Below are 26,885 nucleotides of genomic sequence, written 5' to 3' on the forward strand. Positions count from 1 at the left end.
ATATTTTAGTAATAAATGTTACAAAATGTAGTAGGCATAAACTATAGAATATATAAAGCCCGAGTTCCAAAGATCAAATAAACACTTTCACAAAAGCTTCAAAAATGATTCAACAGCTTCTGTGGCGTAGCGCGCTAAGATTTGCCTCTTAGCGCAGAACCTCTTTTCCTTGCCTCACAGACCTGAGTTCGATTCCCCGCTGGGGATGAAGTGTTGCTTTTTTTTTCTTTTCTTTTAAACCTCAAACGGACATAAAATTTATACATTGGTATGCACTGTCAGTTACTGAGATCGTTATATTTTCATGTGGGATGCTCCTTTTCAAATATTTTTTTAACAATTGAGACTGCAATTAACAGGAACAACTGTCCTTATAACTTATTTTTAAGATCCATAACACACAGACAGACAGAGCACTGCGTGATAGAGAGACAGACAGGCAGAGAAGTCACTAGATATATAAATAAACAGGGAAGCCACGTGTACTGAAAGAAAAAAGAACAACATGTGCATTGTCCCTGCTGCACTGAATAAGCGCAGGCGCTCTAACATCACTCCTCCCCCGATCTTACTTAGACTCTCTTATTCAGTGCAGCAGGGACAACGCACATGTTGTTCTTTTTTTCTTTCAGTACACGTGGCTTCCCTGTTTATTTATATATCTAGTGACTTCTCTGCCTGTCTGTCTCTCTATCACGCAGTGCTCTGTCTGTCTGTGTGTTATGGATCTTAAAAATAAGTTATAAGGACAGTTGTTCCTGTTAATTGCAGTCTCAATTGTTAAAAAAATATTTGAAAAGGAGCATCCCACATGAAAATATAACGATCTCAGTAACTGACAGTGCATACCAATGTATAAATTTTATGTTCGTTTGAGGTTTAAAAGAAAAGAAAAAAAAAAGCAACACTTCATCCCCAGCGGGGAATCGAACTCAGGTCAATGAGGCAAGGAAAAGAGGCTCTGCGCTAAGAGGCAAATCTTAGCGCGCTACGCCACGGAAGCTGTTGAATCATTCTTGAAGCTTTTGTGAAAGTGTTTATTTGATCTTTGGAACTCGGGCTTTATATATTCTATAGTTTATGCCTACTACATTTTGTAACATTTATTACTAAAATATGAAAAAGTTTCTGTTTTAACAATGTGTTTACACAGATTACTTTAGAATAATGATCTCTTATTTCCACTGTAAAACTCCACTTCACTCCCACATAATCAATCAAGGCGTGAGCTGGGAAAACTTCGCTCACGTTCTAAGTCGGTGGGGCGATGGAATAGCCGGCTGCTGGCAGCTTGTCTTTTATCAGCACATTTAGAGGACAAAGGATGCTGGCGGAGAGGTGTGAACGGATTTAAGAAGCGATTTAAGGTGGGCCGGATATACGAGTTTTTTCGTAGGCTCTGGTAATTCTAGTGTTAATAAAAGTGTCATTTTATGCACATTAATCACAAAGAAGAAAGCAAAACATATACACCAGGCAACCACCGGCAATTATTTTTTGTATTGTTGTTTCAGAATTCTTGTACAATTAGAATTAGTGGTAAAAACTAAAACAAATTGTTTCTTTATTTACTTGTAAACTTTTGATATAGTCCAGATTTAAAGTCAAAATTCTAATGAATAATAACACCTATCAAATAATAGCTTTATCTATATAGTACCCTTCAAGCAAACTGCAAATACTGCTTCACATTACTGCTTCACAATTTAAAATAAGTACAGATGAATAAACAAAATTTCAATTAATTAATAAATACACCAAAGTAATAAAACAACAAAGTGCACACTAAATATAAAAAACAGACTAAAAGTTTAAAAAAAAAAGTAACATAGCATAAAATATAAAATGAGGAATTTAAGCAAGTTTAGTTATGCAAGCACAGAATTGAATTCAAAGATATGACAACAGAGGAAGAACTATTAACTGTACTACATTTAAAAGAGTACATGCCGAGAAAAGACTTCACAAATGATGTTGGAAATACTGGACTATCCATATCTAAACTAATACCGATTACCACTGCTGGTACACCAATGATGATAGGCTTTTTCAATGTTTTTACAGCAAAATGTAAGGTGGACAAGATGTTTCCTTGTTTTTTTTCATTATCATTATATTACTCCTCAATGGGCACTCGGTTAGAAAATTAAAATTTTACAGGAAACAGTTGATGTGATGGGCACAATCTCTATAAAGATGTGTATTACTAGCATTTCCTGCAGAAGCTGAATTGAAATGTACTAATCTTTTGCTTCATACACATGTCAGATGGATAAGCAGAAGCACATTTTCGAAGAGCTTAAGAGAGATAGAGAAACTCCTTAATTTCCAATATGTTTAAAACCACAAAAACATGATCAACTATAAGATGAGCAGTGGCTTCTATACCTGGTATTTTAATGGACTTGACTGAAATATTAAATTACCTCAATTTAGAGCAGCAAATCAAGGACAAGAATGTCATTAATATGATCAATTCCGTGGAAATATTCAAGACAAGTTAGAATTACTGACTTCAAAACTGCAACATTATGACTTGAGAAAATTTCCAAATACAATGTGACAGCTAGTAAATCAGGGACAGGACTCGGCACAAACCAACAATGTGTGTAATGTATTGAAACTTTTAAATGTCATTACAATTACAGAATAATATGTGCTTTAGTTTTGCTACTGGAGCAGAAGATGATGCAGTGACCTCCAAAAATATGATTTTTGTTTCACCTAGACACATTAGCACTTGAGGATAAAATTTATTCAAAACAATCTAACATTCATACAAAAGTGAGGGCCACTGCTGGACATTTGTTACACCTGGAAAAGTTTCCAAATACATTGAAATTGCTACTTACTTTTGACTTTTTTTTTCTTGACTCCACTTATTTACATGAATTAGCTTTTTCTCCATATGAAAATCATTATAACCAAATATCACTTATTAAAGATTGATGACCATCTGGAGGTCTCACTGGGGATTGCTACAAGTAGCTATTGTCCTAATACACAAAACCAGTAGACTCCCTTCAGTGCAAGTCTTCGAAATAACATAGGGGCGACAATTATTATAGTGCACAAATTATTAAAATATACAAATTCCAAAGTCAGTTTGACAGATCCTTATAAGGGTACGGTCGGGTGGCTAATCAATGTGCTATCACACTCAGGCGGCCATATGGGTATGCGGGGCCTAGGGCTGACCAACCCCACACGGGGCTGGTTACGTCAAACGCTGTTACCGGTATGTGTAGACTATATAAACTTGCGTGGGAATTTAATAAAAATAATGTTAACATACACCAGATTTTCTCATTACAGTATTCTGCTAAATTTTTGGAAGATGACATGCGGACTTTATCAAAATATAACGATATAATCTATTAAAAAAGTGCAATTCATAATTCATGACAATACGAAATGCGATGCGGTGTCATACGGAAATTAGCAGGGCCTGTTCTAGAAAAGTATCCAAATTGTAAGTATACTCAATATGCAGGATGTCATAGTCATAACTCACATTGATGTCATGTCAGCCGGTTATCATTAGTGATACATATTTTTGTGCATTAATATTCAGACATGATTATGGCCTACAAATAAAATGTGAGTTTCAGTGTTTCAACAGGAAGTGTGAAGAAATTAACGTAGAGGTATCATCATGAAATTTCTTACCAGTTTCCAGGTTCAGAGACGAAAATCACTTTTCTTGCCTTCTGATTGGAAAAGTCGTTAATGACATCTTCGTAGTCTAATCTGGATGCAATGCCTTTTTCTATAGATAGGAGAAGCCAAACCAGCGACTAATGGGCTATACCTATTTTAGGAAGGGATTATACTGGCGACGTTTTCGGCGATGAAAGTGGACGATGGAATGTTTTCAAAGACATAAATGTACGGAATTTAGAAGCACCTCAAATATATATATACTGGAGAACATAACTTGACAAATCTGCTCGATTGGGACACACAGACCTCAAAAGTGGGGCCCCCCTTAGGCGCAGGGCCTGGGGCAGTCACCCCACTTACCACCCCCAATCGCTGCTCTTGCTATCTTGCCTCCCTTCTAGTAAATATTAAAGTATAACTTCAAAAACATTCATAGCAATCAGATAATAATAGAATTCTTCCTTAAGAAAAATATTTTATTTTGATATCCAGTGCTCAACTTAAAAAGGACTCTTTACTGTTTCATTTTAATGAAAAATGAAGAAAGGTATGTTCAACTTATAATTTTCCTTTTCAGTAATCCGCTTCCATATTATATAACAACCTCAGCTGCCACAGCTATAAAGTGCCCTAGTTTCATAAACTTCTTGACTATGAGTATAATAATGTTCATGTATACAAATGCCTTTTGATTCAGTTAATAATCAGCTGTAGCCATATGCAGTTATATAAAACTCACATATTTTAAGCTCTTATTATGTAAAATCATAATACAATAAAGTATAGCATTATGAGGTTTATTATGCACAGGTTAACTGGACATCTTAAATAAAATACAAACAAAGATTATTAAGTTAACAGTGGACAGATAATAAATTAATGTCACAAAGATGTGAAAGATTAAAAAAAGTGTTACAAAAAAGAAAAAAAATTAAAGAGTATGCATATAGTATAAGTGAAAAGATAGACAACATGCTATCCTTATAAGACAAATTGAATTAAACAGGCAACAAAAACAATCACTGTTGATTTTATTTATGCTCTGAATGTGAGCACAGTGTAATCATAGGTGCACTGAATTAGTTTGCTGCTTTAGTCTACACTACAACAACTTAAAAGAGAAAAGTGTACTTATTTTACCATATTCACTTATTATGCAATAGTAAGACTGAATAATTGAGATAAGCCTACTAAACTTCTGATCACATTTTTAAATTCTAGTTCAGAGAAATTAATCATTTAAATTATTGAAGAGCTGCTAGCTAAGGAATTTAATTGTAATGAAAAACACAAAATAATTATATTCAATGTAAAATGTTTGTAAGATCGTAAATATTATTACCTGAAAAAGCATTGCTGTAGTATCTTGAAAGGGTTTGCATGATATCTTTAGAATGCTGCGTCCATGGTGCAATCTTTCTGTAGGTTTTCACCCTGTGGACTAGCTGAGATCCTCCATACTGCAAGGAAAGTGTATCTCCATGATCTTCATACAGCTCTTCAAACAGTCTGTGAAAGTTTCAGGAATACAGTTTCATGGTGAATGCACAAAAAGAATACATTGTGAAAAAAGAAGATGAATTGAATTTATAAGGATGAAATATATAAAAAACAAAAAGTTAAACTTCATTAGTCAGAGTTATACAAATATAATTCACTAAAACTAAGAGAAGACTTGCATTTTCTTGCAAATAATATGTGAGTGACCTTCATGTTGGGATACCTCAAATGTGCCTCAGCTACTTCCATCTACATCTGAATGTTTAAATGATTTGAACACTTCCAGATAAAATTTTGTACTTTTGGAAAAATGTAAAATCTCATCTGGTACATTATTTGCCCACAAAAGCAGAGCAAGAGATTTTCAGAAGTTTTAAAACAAAGAAATTTGAAAACCAAGGAAGTATCTTTGTAGAACAACTGTGGGAAAGCCCAAAATCTCTCTCACAGTCTGTGGCATGATTCTTTGAGTTTTTTTTTTTTTGTTGTTCTTTGTTTCGCCTTATACAATTTCTTGTATTAGGAATTTGGTAGTTTTCGCATCCCCCTTGGGGTCAGAGCGCAGGGTCAGCCATTGTACAGCGCCCCTGGAGCAATTACAGGTTAAGGGCCTTGCTCAAGGGCCCAGCAGAGCAGTGGCCTTTTTTTTGGCAGTGACAGGGATTCGAACCGGCAACCTTCGGAATACCAGCGCAGCTCCTTAGCCTCAGAGCCACCACTCCGCCCTAAGTACAAGGGTAAGTGTTAAGAAATTGTATAAAAACACTCTTTTGTATATATTATATCGATGAGAAACAGCATTGTCTTTATTGTAGTAGTATATTATTTCAATACATCCTTAACATCTTATAATTAGCCATCATTCCTCCCCATTGTGTTAGAAAGTGTATTTCCTTCATTCTCCCTGCACCCCAAATCTGTCATACCCAATTCTAGTAGCAAAGCATGACCAACCCAACATAATTCAAAAATATCACAAATTAGGACTGAGAAATTATACAAAAATTAAAGTAAAGCTTGTACTAAAAATAAGTAAATATTTGATATACTTCAATGTACATTAAAATTTCTAAGTGCTACTACATGTATGTTTACACTTAACATGCCTTTGTAGGATTCATTATTATTAATATTTCTGCTTTTTTCCTTGGTTTGTGTAAGCAAATTTGTAGTGCTGAACAGTCATGTACTGACACAGTTTTCACATTTGGAAAGCATTTTTTTTTAGCAAAACGTGATTTTCTCTCCAACGCGCCATGCACCCTCCTTCCTCCCAGCCCTCCACTCTGCTATGTGCCTTTCTGATCCTTAGGTGCAAAAGACATGAACTCAGTGTTCAAGTATTTCCACATCACTATATTATTTTTTGGCAAACATTTTCATTAAGAGCAACTCAAAAATTCAGCTTCTAAGTAAAAAAAATAACACACAGGAAAACTTTTGAAAGAAATCACAAGAAGAGTAGGAGTACAAAAAACTGCTTGTGGAAGGTAAATTAAGTATGCAGGATAAACTGATTTAATAAGTTTGTAGAGCAAAGTACTGGTCGAGTGCTGTAGTGGGTGTCCAGTGGTCAAAGAATAACATACAGGATTAAACTAAATGAGATTCTTTTCCCCCTTTACAGATTCAACAAAAAATATAAGACATATAACCTTAATACCTATGTTACATTACATCTTTGTTTTAGGAGTTAGGTGTTAAGCCAGCAGTATCTAAAAAGACAGTATCTAAAAGAATGCTTTGCTAACATTGAAAATTGACAATTATAGCCTTCATAATAATAAAAATAAAATCAGAAAAATAGCAATTATTTTTCATTATGTTTAATGAGAAAGAAAATTACGTGTTGTTTGCTGCAATGAATGCAACAGTAAATCTGGGATCATTGTTGGTGAAAAATTTTTTAAAAAGATATACTTATGAAGAAGCATCATTATTTGTAGGAAGCATGAAATGTCTCCCATTTCACTGCTTTCTAACTTTAAAGATATACACCATTTCAACATATATGGATCAAAAGATGTAAAAAATAATGTTTATTTTATTGTTGCGTACTTATAACGTTATTTAAACTTCAAGCTTTTTTCCTACTTTTTTAAAAACTCTGTAGTGCTCCGTTTCTGTTAGAGGCCTAAGTATGTTTTTATTTTGATTAATAATTAATCCAGGGATATGTTAGTTTTATTATTATAATTATCATTAGTGTTTGAAGTAGAACAAATAACCATAAGCCAGACTCTTCAACAATCACCTCACAAAATCTGAAGAAGTGATGCAATCCAAAAATAATTTAGCAGATCAAGGGGGGGAACAGGTAATCCTCTGGTGGTTATGCACTATGAGAAATGTCACCTGTGTCAGAAAGTAACAGAAAACCCACCATACATCTGTTTTGCAACAAATAACCAACTCGGCTTCCAGATGTTCTCAAATGTGATGAAAATGATCTGTAAAACTACTTGACAAATTTCTACCAATATACCGTGTACCCCTAGTGATGGCACTCACCATATTGTACAGATTCTAAGACATAACTTGCCAGTAGTATGCACTGTACTACAAAGTCAAAATATACCCTCTTGGGATGTACTTTCTAAATTCACATTTAATAAAAAAATGTTTACATTCACAACAGAATATAAGAACAATTTGGAGAATTTTCTATTAGTCAAATACACACATGTGAATGGTTGCAAAGGTTTTAAATGACAGAGCAAGCACAGTTGACAATGAAAGCACTGGTTTCCTGACAGCATCAGAAATAGTAAAAAGTGATGATCATTACCACCATTCATGAGACTTGGGAATATTTAAAAAATACTAAAATACAGTGATTAAATAAAAAATTACAGCTTTGTTGAATTACTGTTATATATAAAAGTCTGTGTGGGCACATCATAAAGGGACAAACAGTTTGACAGATATGAACAAAAACTAGCTTAAAAATCAAGAATATGTGAGACATAAGTAATAGTTTTGTGATAAATTATGAGGGAAATAAACTCACAACCAATCCATCCTGCTGCTCTCCATTTTGCATGCCCTCGCAATTCACATGTACAGGATATAATGCAAAAATATTTTAATTAACATATGATGTCAAGTATAATTAGTTACTCTATATTTATTAAAACACACCATAATAAAAATGAAAACATCATACAGTTATGTTGTGAATATGCTCACGTGGAATGCAGGGAGCAATACTGCAGGAGAAGAATAATTAACTCCTCTGCTAAGAAGCAACAGTGACTCATTTAAAGAATGAATTTACAACATAGCTGCATAGAGCACATGGTAGATTTAGGTTTACTAAACAGATCACAGGTTATTGTAGATATGAAAAATTGATAGTAAACGTTGAAGAAAATTATAATGTGCTTATATATTAATATTTTTACTGTAAGGGAATTGGGTTTTATGAGTAAAATATGTTTATGTCTATTATATAAAAGGCATTGCCAGTTTCCTTCAATGTTTCTAAATCAAGTTAGTAATTAAATAAAGAGCAATTACAACTCAAAAATTTCAAAAGCTTAATAACCTCACAAATTATGGAGATTTCCATTTACATAGAATGCCTTGCTCCAGGAATTTGCAACACACAATCATGAAGAAGAACAAGCATAATTTAACCATCACTTAGAAAGCATATCTTTTTAATATGGTCAAGGAGTTTTAAAGATTTTTGTGTACTGAATGGTAAAATTGCTATCATGGAAAATTAAACAATATATGACAAAAATCTCTGAAATAAAAGTAATTAATAAACATAAAAAAGTAATCCTCCTTTATAAAAGGATAAGTGTCATTATATCCGTCTGGCTACTATGTCTCTGTTATTCTCAAAGATGGTACATCAAAGGCATTTTTAGCAATAAAATGCATTGCATTTGTAATTCCAATAGATGAGGCATCACAAACAGTAACACTACTTTTATGAATCCCATACCAAATGTCATATAACAGAGGTACTGTATATGCATTGCATGGTGCACTGCAAACGTTAACACAAAGATCTATGGTGATTACTTTCAGCCTGTCAGAGATGAGTAGCACAGCTAATGGATATATAAAAACAACACAGAAAAAAAGGTGCTGCCTGCAAAACAATACTTACCTGACACAATCTGTATCAAACTGTAGTTTAGGTTTATCAATCAGGCCAAGGGCATACAGTTGATATGCCAAAGCACATTTTCCAACCATAAACTGGGCTGTATTAGTCCGGTCTAAGCAATCCACACAGTTTGTCCGCAAAACACCAGTCTGCAGGAAAGGATTAAAAGATAATTTAATACATAGCTTACAACAAAAAGGTAACTTTTTTGTGTTACAAAGTTAACTTTTTAAATTTGTGACTAAAAGGTTAAGTCAATAGCTCATTTCTTACAAAACCATTAATAAGAATAAGGATTTTAAATAGAAAAAATTCTTGATAGATGGGGCCAGGTTGAACTGCAAGGCAGCAGAATGTGAGTGAAACCAGAAAGTAATTTACCAATTAATTTATATCATGTATGAAATACAAAATTACATTTTTATGCTCACAAACAATTAAATGATGTAAAAAATGAGATTTTTTGAACATACTGGATTTTACATAAAAGCCTGTCACAAAAGTCTTCAATAAACAACCCTTTTCTTATTAAAAATCTTTTAGCATTTTGTACATCACAGGTGCTTATAAGTAGTATTCAATTTTATGTAAGAAAACACATGACACAACATTCTAAAATCCTTCTCATACAGTTCAAGGCCCTAACCTGAGCAACTGGTGCCAAATCACTCCCAATTAGTGTACAAAGTTGTTACATCTTTACCCCAAATGATTTTAAAGTTGTTATTGCTGAAAAGGTAACTGTATGTACAAAATACAAAAATTTGGGGACTGACTACATTCTCAAACAGCATATTTATTTCTTCTAAAACAATGGGACAACACGCCGAAGAGCGTCCCAAAGTGCGATCGCCGCATCAGAGGAAAACAGCATATTGGTCGCCAGGGCAACCACAGACTCCCAGTTCTGTAGTAGCTCGCCACGAAAACAAATCCTAAAAGATCACGTTCACACTATGAGCGGCTGTCGTCGATGGGTGATGCAAGGAATATTGTAAATGCAGGGAACAGTATAGTATTACTTGGCCATTAACCTGGTTATGACCCTGCCTGATCGCTGTGTCTGTGTATAGGAGAGTGGTAGATCCTGCTACAATAAATAACCGTGCTGTTCCTGTTTCAAGTTGAATAAAGCTGGTTTTGCCAAACTATTGAGACTCAGCCTCATGTTTTGGGGTGCAAGACAGGGACTCACAAGTCAGTATATATACATATATATATACATATACATACATATACATATATATACACATATACATATATATATATATATATATATATACATATATATATACGTATATACATATATATACGTATATACATATATATACATATATACATATATATACATATATACATATATACATATATACATATATATACGTATATACATATATACATACAGTGGGTACGGAAAGTATTCAGACCCCCTTCAATTTTTCACTCTTTGTCATATTGCAGCCATTTGCTAAAATCATTTAAATTAAATTTTTCCCTCATTAATGTACACACAGCACCCCATATTGACAGACAAAAAAAAGAATTTTTGAAATTGTTGCAGATTTATTAAAAAAGAAAAACTGAAATATCACATGGTCCTAAGTATTCAGACCCTTTGCTTAATGAGGGAAAAAATTCATTTAAATGATTTTAGCAAATGGCTGCAATATGACAAAGAGTGAAAAATTGAAGGGGGTCTGAATACTTTCCATACCCACTGTATACATGTATATACATATATATATACATATATATATACATATATATATATATACATATATATATATATATATATATATATATATATACACTAGTCATTTAGCCCATTACAATAACAGGCGCTAGAACAGTAGTGCATAAACATTAGTAGGAACAGTCTATATTAAATGGCAAGGCAATTTGACCTCATTCTTTTTGTTGGTCGTATTTTTCTTTCTTTCTGCCTTTCTTTTGTTGATGTGTGAATATGTGAAGAGCAACAGGTGCAGATCTTTATTTACGCGCGCCTTTATTCGCTGCGCCCAATTGAGGTCGTCCTTTTGAGGATCGCCTTTTTGTGCGCGCCCTTATTGAAGGATGCCTGTGCGCACCCTTATTGAAGGATACCATCTTGTACGTCCGCTGGCTTGTACGTCCGTAATATACGTCCGTAATATACCTTTAATTTTCTCTGCCGGTAATACAGGCGTGCGCGTCGGTAATATGCCTTTACTCTCCTCTGACAGTAATACTGGCTTGTATGTGGCTGTAATATGCGTCACTGTATTGTGTACCTTTAATTTCCTCTCGCAGTAATACTGGTTTGTATTTCCGTAAAACGCCTCTAACTTTCTCTGACAGTAATATTGCGCATAGCACCGTGCCCCGCGCATGCGCACTTCACCAGAAGACACCCACACATGGACACCTGGACGCACATAGGGATTTTATATATACAGTAATCCCTCCTCCATCGCGGGGGTTGCGTTCCAGAGCCACCCGCGAAATAAGAAAATCCGCGAAGTAGAAACCATATGTTTATATGGTTATTTTTATATTGTCATGCTTGGGTCACAGATTTGCGCAGAAACACAGGAGGTTGTAGAGAGACAGGAACGTTATTCAAACACTGCAAACAAACATTTGTCTCTTTTTCAAAAGTTTAAACTGTGCTCCATGACAAGACAGAGATGACAGTTCCGTCTCACAATTAAAAGAATGCAAATATATCTTCCTCTTCAAAGGAGTGCGCGTCAGGAGCAGATCATGTCAGAGAGATAGAGAAAAGCAAACAAATCAATAGGGTTGTTTGGTTTTTAAGTATGCGAAGCACCGCGGCACAAAGCTGTTGAAGGCGGCAGCTCACACCCCCTCAGGAGCAGAGAGAGAGAGAGATCAAAACAAACAACCAAAAATCAATACGTGCCCTTCGTGCTTTTAAGTATGCGAAGCACCGTGCAGCATGTCGCTTAAAGGAAGCAGCAGCACAGAAGGGAGCAAAGTGAAGATAATCTTTCAGCATTTGTTGACGAGCGTCCGTAGCGTCTAGGTGTGCGAACAGCCCCCTGCTCAATCCCCCTACGTCAGGATCAGAGAAAGTCAGCTCAAGAGAGAGAGAGAGAAAAATATGTTGGGTAGCTTCTCAGCCATCTGCCAATAGCATCCCTTGTATGAAATCAACTGGGCAAACCAACTGAGGAAGCATGTACCAGAAATTAAAAGACCCATTGTCCGCAGAAATCCGCGAACCAGCAAAAAATCCGAGATATATATTTAAACTAGCAAAATACCCGCGCTTCGCAGCGGAGAAGTACTGTGTTAAAGAGGTTATGAAAAAAAAAGGAAACATTTTAAAAATAACGTAACATGATTGTCAATGAAAGCCCGTTTCAGTCAGTAAGTCTTATGTGTGTGTTTATGTATGTGTGTATATACCGGTATATGTAGATGTGTATATGTAGATATGTATATATATGTATATGTATATAAATGTTTATGTGTGTGTGTGTATATTAATATATATAATATATATATATATATATATATATATATATATATATATATATATATATATATATATATATAAAAGACAGCAACAGTTATAACAATGACAACACAATTACATTGACAATCATGTTACGTTATTTTTAAAATGTTTCCTTTTTTTTTCATAACCTCTTTAACACACTACTTCTCCGCTGCGAAGCGCGGGTATTTTGCTAGTATATATATATTACTGAAGAAAGAAAAAAAAAATTAAACAGCCAAATGGGGCTATGCATATGAACTTAAAAGGTTTAAATAAAACAGAAATATATATTTTATTTTTACTTGGTTAACTTGTGGAGGGTGTATCCTGTAGCAAAGCCCTAACTGTTTTCGTGAAAGCCCGTTTCAGTCAATAAGTGTTATGTGTGTGTTTATGTATGTGTGTATATATATGTAGATATGTGTATATGTAGATATGTATATATATGTATATGTATATAAATGTTTATGTGTGTGTGTATATTATATATATAATATATATATATATATATATATATATATATATAAAAGACAGCAACACTTATAACAATGACAACACAATTACATTGACAATCATGTTACGTTATTTTTAAAATGTTTCCTTTTTTTTTCATAACCTCTTTAACACACTACTTCTCTGCTGCGAAGCGCGGGTATTTTGCTAGTATAATATATATATATATATATATATATATATATATATAATATATATATATATATATACACATACATATACACACATACATGCAGTTTCAATAACATAGAAATCAATATAAATATTAACATCATTATCATATGAGAATATGAAGTAATATATAAGAAGCACATTTTATATAAATATAAATTATTAAACAGTAAAATCTTCTTCTGTAATTTGCTACCGTGGCAATTTGTGTGTCTGTCCAGGATTTTAAATCACCTGTAGCTCGCAAATCGTTTCACCCATTGACTTGAAATCTGGTACACATATAGTACGTCACGTCTACTATCCGCTTTATGGGTGATGATTGTATTACTCTTTTTATGTTTATTTTATTTTATTGTAGAATCAACTCCTATCTGCGCACACCAGGGCGGCCGTGGGCGGATGCGTATGGTGTATTCACTCCATGTTATCGTGCATTGCGCTGTCACTGGTATTTTGATAAAAGAATTTGAACAACATATAAGAAGCGTATAAATTATTAAACAGTAAAACATTAACATTTAAGAAGTAAAGTTAGATTAAGTACTACTGCAGTGCCCTCGGGTATACCTCATTTTTTGTTTGTCCATTACATGCTTAAATGTATACATTTTTTGGTGTACCTACCCGAGAACACGCGACATATAACCGAGCGTGGGAGAAGCATGGATTTTAAACACGCGTTGAGTTCATCTGCTGGTCTCCCTCGTGGAATAACTGGTAATGTTTGAATAAAATCTACAGCGAGTAAAACGACATTATCTCCTTTTTTTTTTTTTTTACGATCTCTGAGATGTTGCTTTTTTCGGTTCAAGGCTTCATAAGCTCTTTTATGTTGTATGGTGTACTTATCCCAAACCATCATCTTTGAATGTTGCAAGACTTTCGCCTTGTATGTAGATCGGGGTAATTACATTCATTGCATTCCTAGTCTGAATCACAATCTGATTGTATGGGTGGTTACCTGGCACTGAAGGGTTGCCACCCGTCCTTTAAAATACGGAATCGTGCCGCATTTGAGAATGAAATTGCGCGTCCCGTTTTGAATCAATACTGGACGGGATTTGTCCCGTATTTTTTTTATCATTTTTTTTAAAGCAGCGTCTCATGCAAATCATCCCACACGCATTTTATGAAGATGCCTCCTTTCCTACTTTTGATTGGGTAATACTTGATGTCATCGTTAGTTTGATTGGTCTTTTGAACTGTCCAGTGAGGAGGGCATGTCTTTTAAGTAGAGTCTGGAAAGTGTTGGCACTGAGATGTGGCGTCAGCGCCAGAGTTGAAGCCCCTAATGTTGCGGTCAGCAAGTCGGCTAACATCCGCCATGTGCCGTCTTTCAGTTGCGAGAAGCAGATCATAGAATGGTTGAAACTGTTGCCCCTAACGTTGCGCCACGGCGTGTGGTTCGTTTATACCTCGTGTGTTCTCATTAAACTTTTATCTCGCGAATATGTTATTGCAATCCGTAGGGGGAGCGTTTCTATAAACTTAATTTAAAGTTACGTTTTACACCGTGCTTTGTTTCCCTTATGAACATGCTTGAATGCTTCACTCGCTCCCTTCTCAATTGTTTAATTAATTTTTTGCTCTTCGCTGTTTGCGGCTCTTACGTCATTTCCCCCTACTTCGTTCTTTTATCTCGCGAATATGTTATTGCAATCCTTAACGGGAGCATTTCATTAAACTGATTGAAAATAGTTTTGCATTTACCTTTTTAGTAAAAGGCGAGCTTTTAAGCCTGAGAAATCACCCCGTAAATGCACACGTTTAATTGCACATGTGTTAATATGTATGGTTACACAGTATTAAAAGACAGTGAACAACGTCAGTTACCTTTGTTCCCGCGTTTGATAAAAGGCGAGCTTTTAAGCCTGAGAAATCACCCCGTAAATGCACACGTTTAATTGCACATGTGTTAATATGTATGCTTACACAGTATTAAAAGACAGTCAAAAATTAACGTCATTTACCTTCGTTCCCGCGTTTGACTCGTGCTGTAAATCTCTTCCTTGTTTTTAGTTCACGTGATTACGTAGGAGGCGTGATGACGCGATACGTGACTCCGCCTCCTCCATTACAGTGTATGGACAAAAAATATGTTCCAGTTATGACCATTACGCGTATAATTTCGAAATGAAACCTGCCTAACTTTTGTAAGTAAGCTGTAAGGAATGAGCCTGCCAAATTTCAGCCTTCCACCTACACGGGAAGTTGGAGAATTAGTGATGAGTGAGTCAGTCAGTCAGTGAGTGAGTGAGTGAGTCAGTCAGTCAGTGAGGGCTTTGCCTTTTATTATTATAGATATGCTTACATATAAAATCCGCGATGGAGTGAAGCCGCGAAAGGCGAAGCGCGATATAGCGAGGGATTACTGTATAGATATATATATCCTCTTTAATAAAATAGCTTTGTGCGTGTAGGTGTTAGTGTGTGTGTGTCTTCTGGTGAACTGTGTATGCGCGGGGCACGGTGCGATGCGCGATATTACTGTTAGAGAAAGTTAGAGGCGTTTTATGGAAATACAAACAAGTATTACTGCGAGAGAAAATTAAAGGTACACAATACAGTGACGCATATTACAGCCACATAAAAGCCAGTATTACTGTCAGAGGAGATTAAAGGCATGTTACCGACACATACGCATGTATTACTGCCAGAGAAAATTAAAGGTATATTACGGACGTAAAAGCCAGCGGACGTACAAGACATTATTACTGTCACAGAAAATTAAAGACACACAAGACACAGCGGCAGCCCACGAAGAACGGTCAGCTCAGCAAGTAAACATCAACAGAAGAAAGGCTGAAAGAAAGAAAAATACAACTAACAAAAAGAATGAGGTCAAAGTCCCTTGCCATTTAATACAGACTGTTCCTACTAATGTTTATGCACTACTGTTCTAGCGCCCATTATTGTAACGGGCTAAATGACAAATGACTAGTGTATATATATATATATATATATATATATATATATATATATATATATATACACACACACATACACACACACACAGATACAGGTCATTCCATGTCAAATCAACTGATTTTCGAGAAATCCCACACACATTAGTCTCAAAAAATTCTGAAAAAATAGTAGGTGAACCCATATAATCCAAAAGGTACCCTGTAAAATTATTTTGATGTAAGATCAATACTTTCCAAGATAGAGCTAATTTTGTGAGGGTATAGGGGGTCAAATTTGACACCGCTTTATTTTTTCGTTGATTTCACAAAATCATATTTTAAAGACATGTTGATTTACTCAAGTATTTTCAGCCCTGCTCATTTTAGTTTTATATTTAATATGTGATAAGAAATTTTTCATGATATATAAAACATGTGTTTTGTGGACTTGGAAAAGGCATTCGACCATGTCCCTCGGGGAATCCTGTGGGGGGTATTCTGAGAGTATGGGGTACTGGACCCCCTGATAAGGGCTGTTAGGTCCCTGTATGATCGGTGCCAGAGCTTGGTCCGCATTGCTGGCAGTAAGTCGAACCCGTTTCCAGTGAGAGTTGGACTCCGCCAGGGCTGCCCTTTGTCACCGATTCTGTTCATAACTTTTATGGACTTAATTTCTAGGTGCAGCCAGGGCGTTGAGGGGATCCGGTTTGGTGGACTCAGGATTGGGTCACTGCTTTTTGCAGATGATGTTGTCCTGTTTGCTTCATCAGGCCGTGATCTTCAGCTCTCTCTAGATCGGTTCGCAGCCGAGTGTGAAGCGGCTGGGATGGGAATCAGCACCTCCAAATCCGAGACCATGGTCCTCAGCCGGAAAAGGGTGGAGTGCCCTCTCGGGTTGGTAGCGAGATCCTGCCCCAAGTGGAGGAGTTCAAGTATCTCGGGGTCTTGTTCACGAGTGAGGGAAGAATGGAGCGTGAGATCGACAGGCGGATCGGTGCGGCATCCGCAGTAATGCGGGCTCTGCATCGGTCTGTCGTGGTGAAAAATTTACCAGTCGATCTATGTTCCTACCCTCACTATGGTCATGAGGTATGGGTAGTGACCGAAAGAACGAGATCGCGAATACAAGCGGCTGAAATAAGTTTTCTCCGCAGGGTGTCTGGGCTCTCCCTTAAAGATAGGGTGAGAAGCTCAGTCATCCGGGAGGGGCTCAGAGTAGAACCGCTGCTCCTCCGCATCGAGAAGAGTCAGATGAGGTGGCTCGGGCATCTGATCAGCATGCCTCCTGGACGCCTCCCTGGTGAGGTGTTCCGGGCACATCTAACCAGGAGGAGGCCCTGGGGAAGACCCAGGACACACTGGAGGGACTATGTCTCTCGGCTGGCCTGGGAACACCTTGGGATTCTCCCGAAAGAGCTAGAAGAAGTGGCCGGGGAGAGGGAAGTCTGGGCATCTCTGCTCAAGCTGCTGCCCCCGCGACCCGATCTTGGATAAGCGGAAGAGGATGGATGGATGGATGAAGAAATTTTTCAGAGGAAATGGACAAACCTCTGACACTAATAGAATTATTGGATGCTATAAACTCACTCCAAAACAGGAAACCCAGGTCCTGATGGCTGCCCAGCAGAATTGTATAACCAATTTTCAAATAAGTTAGCTCCACGATTATTAGCAATGTTTATAGAAGCTAGAGCCAACAAAACTCTATTCCATACTTTTTACCAAGCATTAATTACTGTCTTTCCAAAGAAAAATAAGGACTTGTTACAATGTGTATCTTATAGATTTGGGTTTTCCCTAAACATATGTGCATGGATAAAATTACTTTATCTCAATCCAGAAGCCTCCATTTGCATTAACAACATTATTTCAAATTACTTCAAAGTAGAACGTGGTACCCAACAAGGATGCCCCCTATCACCATTGCTCTTTGTAATCGCCATCGAGCCATTGGATATTTATATATCAGAGATAAAGAGGACTACCAGAGATGTACTTAATGCACTAACAAATTTCAAAAGATATCAGGACTCAAAATACATTTGAATAAAAGTGTGCTTTTTTCCTCAGAACTGTCTTGCATACGATATTAGACTGGACACTTTCCCATTTAATTAAGCAGAACAGTTTAAATATCTAGAGGTAAACGTCACAAGAAAATATAAAAATCTTTTTCAACAATCGTTTGCTATCAGCATGGAGAAAAATAAACAAAATGTAGCAGGAACACTAGCAGGAAGAATCAAGACTGTCAAGATGATCATCATTCGTAAGCTTCTTTTTCTATTTCATAGCATCCCCATATACATTAACAAATTGTTCTTTAAGAAATTAGATTCAATTATAACCTAATTTATTTGGTATTTGAAACATCCATGCATCCAAAGGGCAACCTAAAGCAGCAGGGGGCATGGCACTACCTTTCAATTTTATTACTGAGCAACAAATATGCAAGCTATAAAGCCATAGAATTTGACACACAAGGATGAATATATACAAGCCTGTTTTGCAATAGAAATAAAATCTTGCTGTACATCTTTATTATGTCCTGCTTTGTGCCCTAGTAAATACAAATTATTATCAATATACTAATAACCCAATTATCCAGTGATCACTCAGAATATGAACCAATGTAGGAAGTATTTTAAGGCAGAGTAGCTTTTATCTGTTACACCTCTTCATAACAATCACCTTTTTTCCCCTCTTAAACCTACATAGTATGCAACCTTTGGAAAACATTCAGGATTAAAACACTTAAGAGATTTGTATATAGATAATGTCTTTGCATCTTATGAACAATTATGCATCAAATTTTACTTATCAAAACAATTTTTCCACTACTATTAAATCAGAAACTTTGCTAAAATTAACCATCCCAATTTTCCTCACTTCCCACCCAGTTCTATGCCAGAAGAAATATTGATTGGTCTTGAAGACTCAGACAACAAGTAAATAATATATAAAAATATTTTAAAGCCCCTTCCTTTCAAAGATCCCAGGGTATGGTGGGGAAAGGGTCTTTCACTTAACATCTCAGAAAAGGGTGGAGGGCAGCCATGCATAGAATACACTCTACCTCCACATGCATAAAGAATTCAATCATTCAACTTAAAATCTTTTATTTAGCACATTTATCTCATTTAAAATTGTCCAAAATATATCCAGGTCAAGATTCAAGCTGTGAATGTTGCATTGTAGCTCCAGCTTCACTGGGCCAGATATCCTGAGCTTGTACCAAATTAACATCATTCTATACAAAAATCTTTGAATGCCTATCAGATAGCCTTGGTGTCACAATCACTCCTATCCCAGTAACAGCTGTGTTTGGTGTACTCCCCGATGGGCTTAAAGTGGAGAAGGACAAATTGATTGTAATTGCCTACACCACAGTACTCGCATGCTGACTTATCTTGCTCAACTGGAAGAATCCCAGCCCACCTGTTAAAAGTCAGTGGGTAACTGATATTCTATACTATTTGAAACTGGAAAAAAGTTACATTCTCACTTGGAGGATCTGTTCAAAACTTTTTAAATATGGCAAGATCTAATTGATAAAATTTTAGAATAAGCTTTTATATCCGGGAAAATTATATTCTCCCTTTTTTGTTGTTTTTAAAGATTTGCTCTTGCTATTGGCTTTCCTGTCTCTTGGATGGAGAATGAATTCAGGTTTGTTAAGTTTGATTCAATCATATGTAATGTTACTTTCTTTGTTGTAAAAGTGATTGCATGTAATGTCATTTTGGTCAAATAAAATCTATACAAATAAAAAAGAAGCTGTCAAACAGTTAGAAATCAAATATCAAGATCAGCTCAGAAATGAAACCATATATAAATGTTGCACTGAAACAGTTGGCTTAAATAAATAAATGTTTAAATGTGAAGATCACAAAAACAGTTTTCATTCAAATCTGTCAAGCTGTTTGACCTTTTTGAAGTGCCCACATAGACTTTTATGTATGGCAGTAAATCTTAATCACTTGTGATGGATGGCCAGCTAAATATTCCGGCCCACACCTCCAGACCGACAGGTGGAGCCCTCCCAACAGCATGGAGGTTCCTCGAATTCCAGCAGGGCCTTGTGGACCTTGTAGTTTGTATACACAGCCCTGCTGGCTACCTTGGGGACCACCGGGAGTCGCTGTAGGGAGGCTGTCAGACTCTTACGTGCCCTATAACCCGGAAGTGCGTCATGATCACATGACCAGAAGGAACGACGTGCTTCCGGGTTGAAGAAAAGGACTTTTACTCTGACCCGAAGTAATGAGGACTTGGGGATTGTTGGACAGGAATCACCTCTGGGTCAGGGGGTATAAAAGGACTCTGGGAAAGCCCAGACGCTGAACTGAGCTGGGAGGAAGGGTGACAAAGTGTCTGGGAGAGGAGGAGTGGTTATCGTGCTTGATTATTGATATTTGTATGTGTAGTGTGCTTAGTGCACACTATTATTATAAAAATAAAAAGTCTTGGACTTTTACCTGGTGTTTGGCGTGGTACCTGAGGGGTTCAAGGGAGCACTAGTGCCCCCTACTGTTACACACTGTATTCTAGTATTTAATTAAATGTTCCTAAGTCTCATGAATGGTGGTGATGAAACAGTGCTTTCATTGTCAACATCATCTACAAATAAGTATCTTTGTACATCTCAATTTAAGTGGATTTTTTTAAATACATGTGTAATAATTCTTAGAGTAAATTTACTTACAGCTCCCCTGGTTTCCAACAGGGCCACAGGTCGAGAGCATGGGAGCTCACCCTGTTGGAACCCGTGGCCACTGCCAGGGGGCACATGGACCATTCAACGGCCTTATTTTCCCATACTTCTGCCATACCCAGAAGTGTGGCCGGAAGAAGCTCATTAGGCACCTGGAGTCCTTCCAGGTGCCCTATAAAAAGGGGCCAGTCACACCATTCAGAGGCCAGAGTCGGGAGGAAGGAGTAGACAAAGCCTGAGGAAAAGTAGAGGCGAATGGACTGGTGGCAAGGAAGAGAATGGACTGTTTATTGCGGTGGTGGTGTTTTGTGCACTTTTATTATAAATAAACCAGGTATTGTGTGTTGAACCTGTGTCCTGCCTGTCTCTGTCCAGGTTAGGGTGGTGGTACACCTCCTAGTGGTGTCACATTTGTTATATGATCTATAGTTAATTATTGTCAAGCTAATACAGAAAATACATTTATTTTTGAGACTTCACGTAAACTTCATGTCTTAGGCTTTCAAATTCACATAAATAAAATTATTAGTTAGTGTCCGCTATTAGTTGGCAATCATTGATTAATGCCTGCACATGTGCCTCGCTACCTCTGAGTCCAAGTGTATTGCCTTTATTTATTTAAAAATGGGCAATACCATGGACACTTAGCTAATTACAGGCTAGGCATTTTTATTCTGATGGTACACTAATTAATGGGACATCACAAGTCATTATTTGCACCTTTGCAACATTATATTATTTTTCATTCACATACCTGAAATTTCATGCTCACACTGTAGAGCGTGGTTTTAAAGGGAATAAAATAACAAAATTTTTGAGAAATTTTCCTTCAGTTTTAGAAAGAAAAAAAAGACAACTTTTCCTACCTGTATACGGCCATGATCTGTAACAAAACCTCCAAGATCTCCCCATCTGAAAAATATATTAAAACAACTCATTCCTTCAGAGGAGCTTGACAGAAAATTTTTAAAAAATTAAGTAAAATATAAAGCCTTTTTTTATAACTCTAAACATTATATTATTTTTTCAGTCTTTGGCAGGTTATCCACTGAAACTGAATTGCTTAAATTTCAATGAAAACTAGAAAAATGGGGGCGTTATAAACCTTTTGATCAGTAGTGTATATAAAACATTACATTTTTTCTATTGTGCTTTCCCAGTTTACATTTGCACAATTAAGTCCACCACTTCTGTAACATCTTCATCTAAACTTGTCTGAAATTTTATAAAGTTGCATATTGATGTTCTATTCTACCCTATTTACAATGTGACCAGTTTTATACTTGCACCAGATTCATATTTAAAATTATCCCTAAATTAACCAATTTAAATCTTGCATGCCTTTCCCAAAAAACATGTATCTATTAATAATATACCAAACCACATCTCTAGCATTCAGCGATGTTTCTGCAAAAACCACAAAATCATGTTTATTTAAAGGATGCTACAAATTCAACTCAAACTAATTTTTCTTTTAATACTTTTGACTTTAAGGAGAACAATTTTAATCTAATATTCATTTCAAATCTACTTGTTCAATGTTGTCTAGTAATTGTACAGTTATACTGTATTTTTAAGAATATTACTACCAGATGCTTTTTCTGAAATTTTGTATATGGCCTGTTTTAAACTCCCTATAAACCCCTTTGTCCAGTCCAAACAATCTTCAGGTAACCTATGCCTATATCTTCCATACATGTTTGTTCTCTGCTTCAAATTTAACCTATACCATCACTACTATATATTCCAAAAGGTGTGTTAATTTCCCATTAACCTCAGCCTCTTTATCCTAAGGGAAGGTCTAAGCCACATATCAAACCTTCTGAAATTCTTAGCTTTACTTGGACTGGTGAATCGTATCAGTTCTGTCTCTGTGCTTAGTACCTAACCCTTCAAAATTGTCTTACGGAATTATAAGTTTATTGTTACCTATGTTACTTGTTCAGAAGTAAAAAGTGGTAATTAGATAAACTCCTAGCCATTGATGGAGTCAATCTATTGTACAGGCCCAGGAAGGTCTCCCAAATGTGCAACCTGATAGTCACTAAAGCAAATCTCATCTCCATATGTATAACCATTAATAACTGAGCCCTTCAACATCAGTGGTCAGTTGGTTTAAAAGTGGCCTATTGAATCCACAGTATCCTATTAATGACCTCAGTAATATCAAAATCATTGTTCAGCACCAAAAATTGCCCGCATGCCCTTTAGCTCTAGAGGTAATGCCCTTGGACAATGAAAATCATTTACACTGAACTTAAGTCCAATAGTGAAGAAAATGTTTCTACATCTCTGAACAACAATCTCTTTTTTCAATGTTGTGCTCACTATCTTCCTAAAAGATGAGTTCCTTCAAATCTTTATTACAATACAAGTTAGCTAACCTGTACTCAACAATCACTCAAGCAAATTCAAAGTGCTATACGACTCATATAAGCTGATACTTTTACAGACATCAAAAAAAAGAGTATAATTTGCCTGGTTTTTACAATTTGTTTATATTAAGCCACTGTATTTACCCCCCCCCCCCCCTTTTTTTTTAGGTGTCTAGACCAATAAACTTCACCAACCTTTCATCTGGTCTAAGGGTACTACAATAGAAATCAGGACGATTTACAAAGAAACCTGTTCTCTTCACAACATTTTCGGCAATCCAGCTAAGTCTGTCCAAAACATTATACAGCTTGCTAAAACAAAATAAAAATGTTTTCATAATGAGTATTAATTCTCACACCTGCTTTATTATATCATTCAACATTTACAGTGATGTCAAAACTTACATTACATTATCAGATAAAATCATTAAAAATTTCTTTCACAAAGTGAATTCAAACACCAATAAATACAAATTCAACTAAAAGTATGCTAATCGATAGTAGTTTGCTTAGCATTTTAATGTAATCTAAAATGTAATTCAGAAGCATGGATTTAAGACATAATAAATAAGGTAAAAACAAAACATTAAATATGACAAAACATACTGTAAAAAAATGTAAAAAGATATGTATTTTTTAAGCAAAATATTTGAGATTCACACCATAAACACAGTAAGGAAAACAAGGACAATGGGCTAAAAAAGGTAGTTAATGAACAGAATTTAATTCTAATACCTTTTTGTGTATTTGGCCATGTCCCATGCAATATAATCAATTTGATACTGAGGAGGAAGAAACTGATTAAGGTATGTCACAGCAGGGTACAGCTCTTCACTCAGTATCTTCTCATGTTTTCTCTTTTCACGTTTCTATAAATCAAAAATGAACAAAAAAATTATAAATGGTGTATGTATATAGCTTTTGAAGGAAAATAACTAACAGCACTAAATAACTCATCAGTGTAAAAATTCAAACATAAAATTGCCACATAATAGGGGGTTGTTGTGTAAATGTTAAAAATTTAGACTAATGCAGTCAGTGACAAGACCAAATATACTTAAAATTTTACAAAGTGCAACAAAGATTAATGCAATTAAAACAAAACAAAATATGTGTGTTGAGCACTTCTAAGATTGAGGCATAACTTGAATTTATCATTAATACAATACCCAAATCTGATGATTTATCATTAAGTATACATGAAAATAACCATTAGATTTGCTTTTATAATGGGTTTTGAGCACAACTTTATAGATGGTGCTTTGCATCAGCCTTTTATAAATTATGAAAAACATATACATTTATTTAGCATTGCAGTACTACATTTAACAATTAAAAAATATTTCATCAAAATTGAACAGGAATATATATTTATATCATCATTTCCAAAATCAACTGTAATATACTGTTTAATAATGAGGGAACAAGCAGTGTGTTTGAAAATTGCCCCAGTCTTCAGCAAAGCACCTGTTCTGGACATGCAAAAATCAAAACAGTTCAGGAAACTTTATAAAACAAGGAATTAGAGCAATGGATGTTAAAGAAAATAAAGTAAACTGTATGTAAAACACAATTTAATAGTGGCAAAGACAGCTTGTATGAAAATGTAGAGCAACAGAAGGCAGCAGGTAAGATGTTACTACTGCATAAATATATAAGCTAAGTATTTACCTTTTGTTTGACATCGATTCTTTGAACCTATTAAACCTATTCATCTGTATTCATTTTATGCCACCTTAATGCTCTGATAGCGCAGGTGCATTAACTAAGTGCTATAAATCATTCTGTCCAACTGTCAGCATTTTTTTAAACTAAAAAAGGGTTCCATCAGTTGCTGAAGGTGTATAAAGGTCTTTTAAACAGATAGCAAGGAACACAGCAGCCCACCACAGTAGCAAAGACACAAACACTCAAACTAAACATATCAAACATAAAAGTTAAAAATTGTTTTATAAAGCACAATCCCATTGCCAATACAGAATTACAAGAGTAGAAAACATCCTAGGTTACAATTAACACCATGAAGCAGGAAATGTATGAGATATGGGGGGTTGGGGTATATATGGCTAGGATGGATGGGGGGGGTGGGGGTTGGGGGGTTTTGGGGATTTTGAAATGCTTCTGTATTGCAAATGTTTGTGAAATGACCAAACAACTATAATACAAAATGTACAATTTATTGTGTGATTCTACAGTATCTATATCCAAATTTGCAGTTACATGCTGGTTGTAAATATATCTGTGCACTAATGAAACCAGATTATTAAATTAGGAAATTTAAAAAAAACTAGGGGGCTCCGCTCACCCACCCCCGTGTTTGGTTTACCGGATATACAATACAATACAATTTATTTTTGGTATAGCCCAAAATCACACAAGAAGTGCCGCAATGGGCTTTAACAGGCCCTGCCTCCTGACAGCCCCCCAGCCTTGACCCTCTAAGAAGACCACAAAAAACTCCCAAAAAAAAAAAAAAAAACCCTTGTAGGGAAAAAAAAAAATCGAAGAAACCTTGGGAAAGGCAGTTCAAAGAGAGACCCCTTTCCAGGTAGGTTGGGCGTGCAGTGGGTGTCCAAAAGAAGGGGGTCAATACAATACAGTACAATACATACAGTGGTGTGAAAAACTATTTGCCCCCTTCCTGATTTCTTATTCTTTTGCAGGTTTGTCACACAAAATGTTTCTGATCATCAAACACATTTAACCATTAGTCAAATATAACACAAGTAAACACAAAATGCAGTTTGTAAATGGTGGTTTTTATTATTTAGGGAGAAAAAAAAATCCAAAACTACATGGCCCTGTGTGAAAAAGTAATTGCCCCCTGAACCTAATAACTGGTTGGGCCACCCTTAGCAGCAATAACTGCAATCAAGCGTTTGCGATAACTTGCAATGAGTCTATTACAGCGCTCTGGAGGAATTTTTGGCCCACTCATCTTTGCAAAATTGTTGTAATTCAGCTTTATTTGAGGGTTTTCTAGCATGAACCGCCTTTTTAAGGTCATGCCATAGCATCTCAATTGGATTCAGGTCAGGACTTTGACTAGGCCACTCCAAAGTCTTCATTTTGTTTTTCTTCAGCCATTCAGAGGTGGATTTGCTGGTGTGTTTTGGGTCATTGTCCTGTTGCAGCACCCAAGATCGCTTCAGCTTGAGTTGACGAACAGATGGCCGGACATTCTCCTTCAGGATTTTTTGGTAGACAGTAGAATTCATGGTTCCATCTATCACAGCAAGCCTTCCAGGTCCTGAAGCAGCAAAACAACCCCAGACCATCACACTACCACCACCATATTTTACTGTTGGTATGATGTTCTTTTTCTGAAATGCTGTGTTCCTTTTACGCCAGATGTAACGGGACATTTGCCTTCCAAAAAGTTCAACTTTTGTCTCATCAGTCCACAAGG

At 35.9% G+C, this 26,885-nt stretch overlaps 1 protein-coding gene across 1 annotated transcript in view; it reads right to left on the reverse strand.

Moving 5' to 3' along the window:
* Positions 1-26,885, reverse strand: part of fig4a (FIG4 phosphoinositide 5-phosphatase a) — a 280,104-nt gene that overhangs the window by 123,623 nt on the left and 129,596 nt on the right. The window contains exons 12-16 of the mRNA XM_028791311.2: positions 24,212-24,345; positions 23,672-23,788; positions 21,968-22,013; positions 9,287-9,435; positions 5,006-5,172 (exon numbers count right to left, since the gene is read on the reverse strand). Coding sequence (XP_028647144.2) covers positions 5,006-5,172; positions 9,287-9,435; positions 21,968-22,013; positions 23,672-23,788; positions 24,212-24,345 — 613 coding nt within the window. The remainder of the gene's footprint in view (positions 1-5,005; positions 5,173-9,286; positions 9,436-21,967; positions 22,014-23,671; positions 23,789-24,211; positions 24,346-26,885) is intronic.

Source organism: Erpetoichthys calabaricus, chromosome 3 (assembly GCF_900747795.2).
Source record: "Erpetoichthys calabaricus chromosome 3, fErpCal1.3, whole genome shotgun sequence".
Lineage (NCBI taxonomy): Eukaryota > Metazoa > Chordata > Cladistia > Polypteriformes > Polypteridae > Erpetoichthys > Erpetoichthys calabaricus.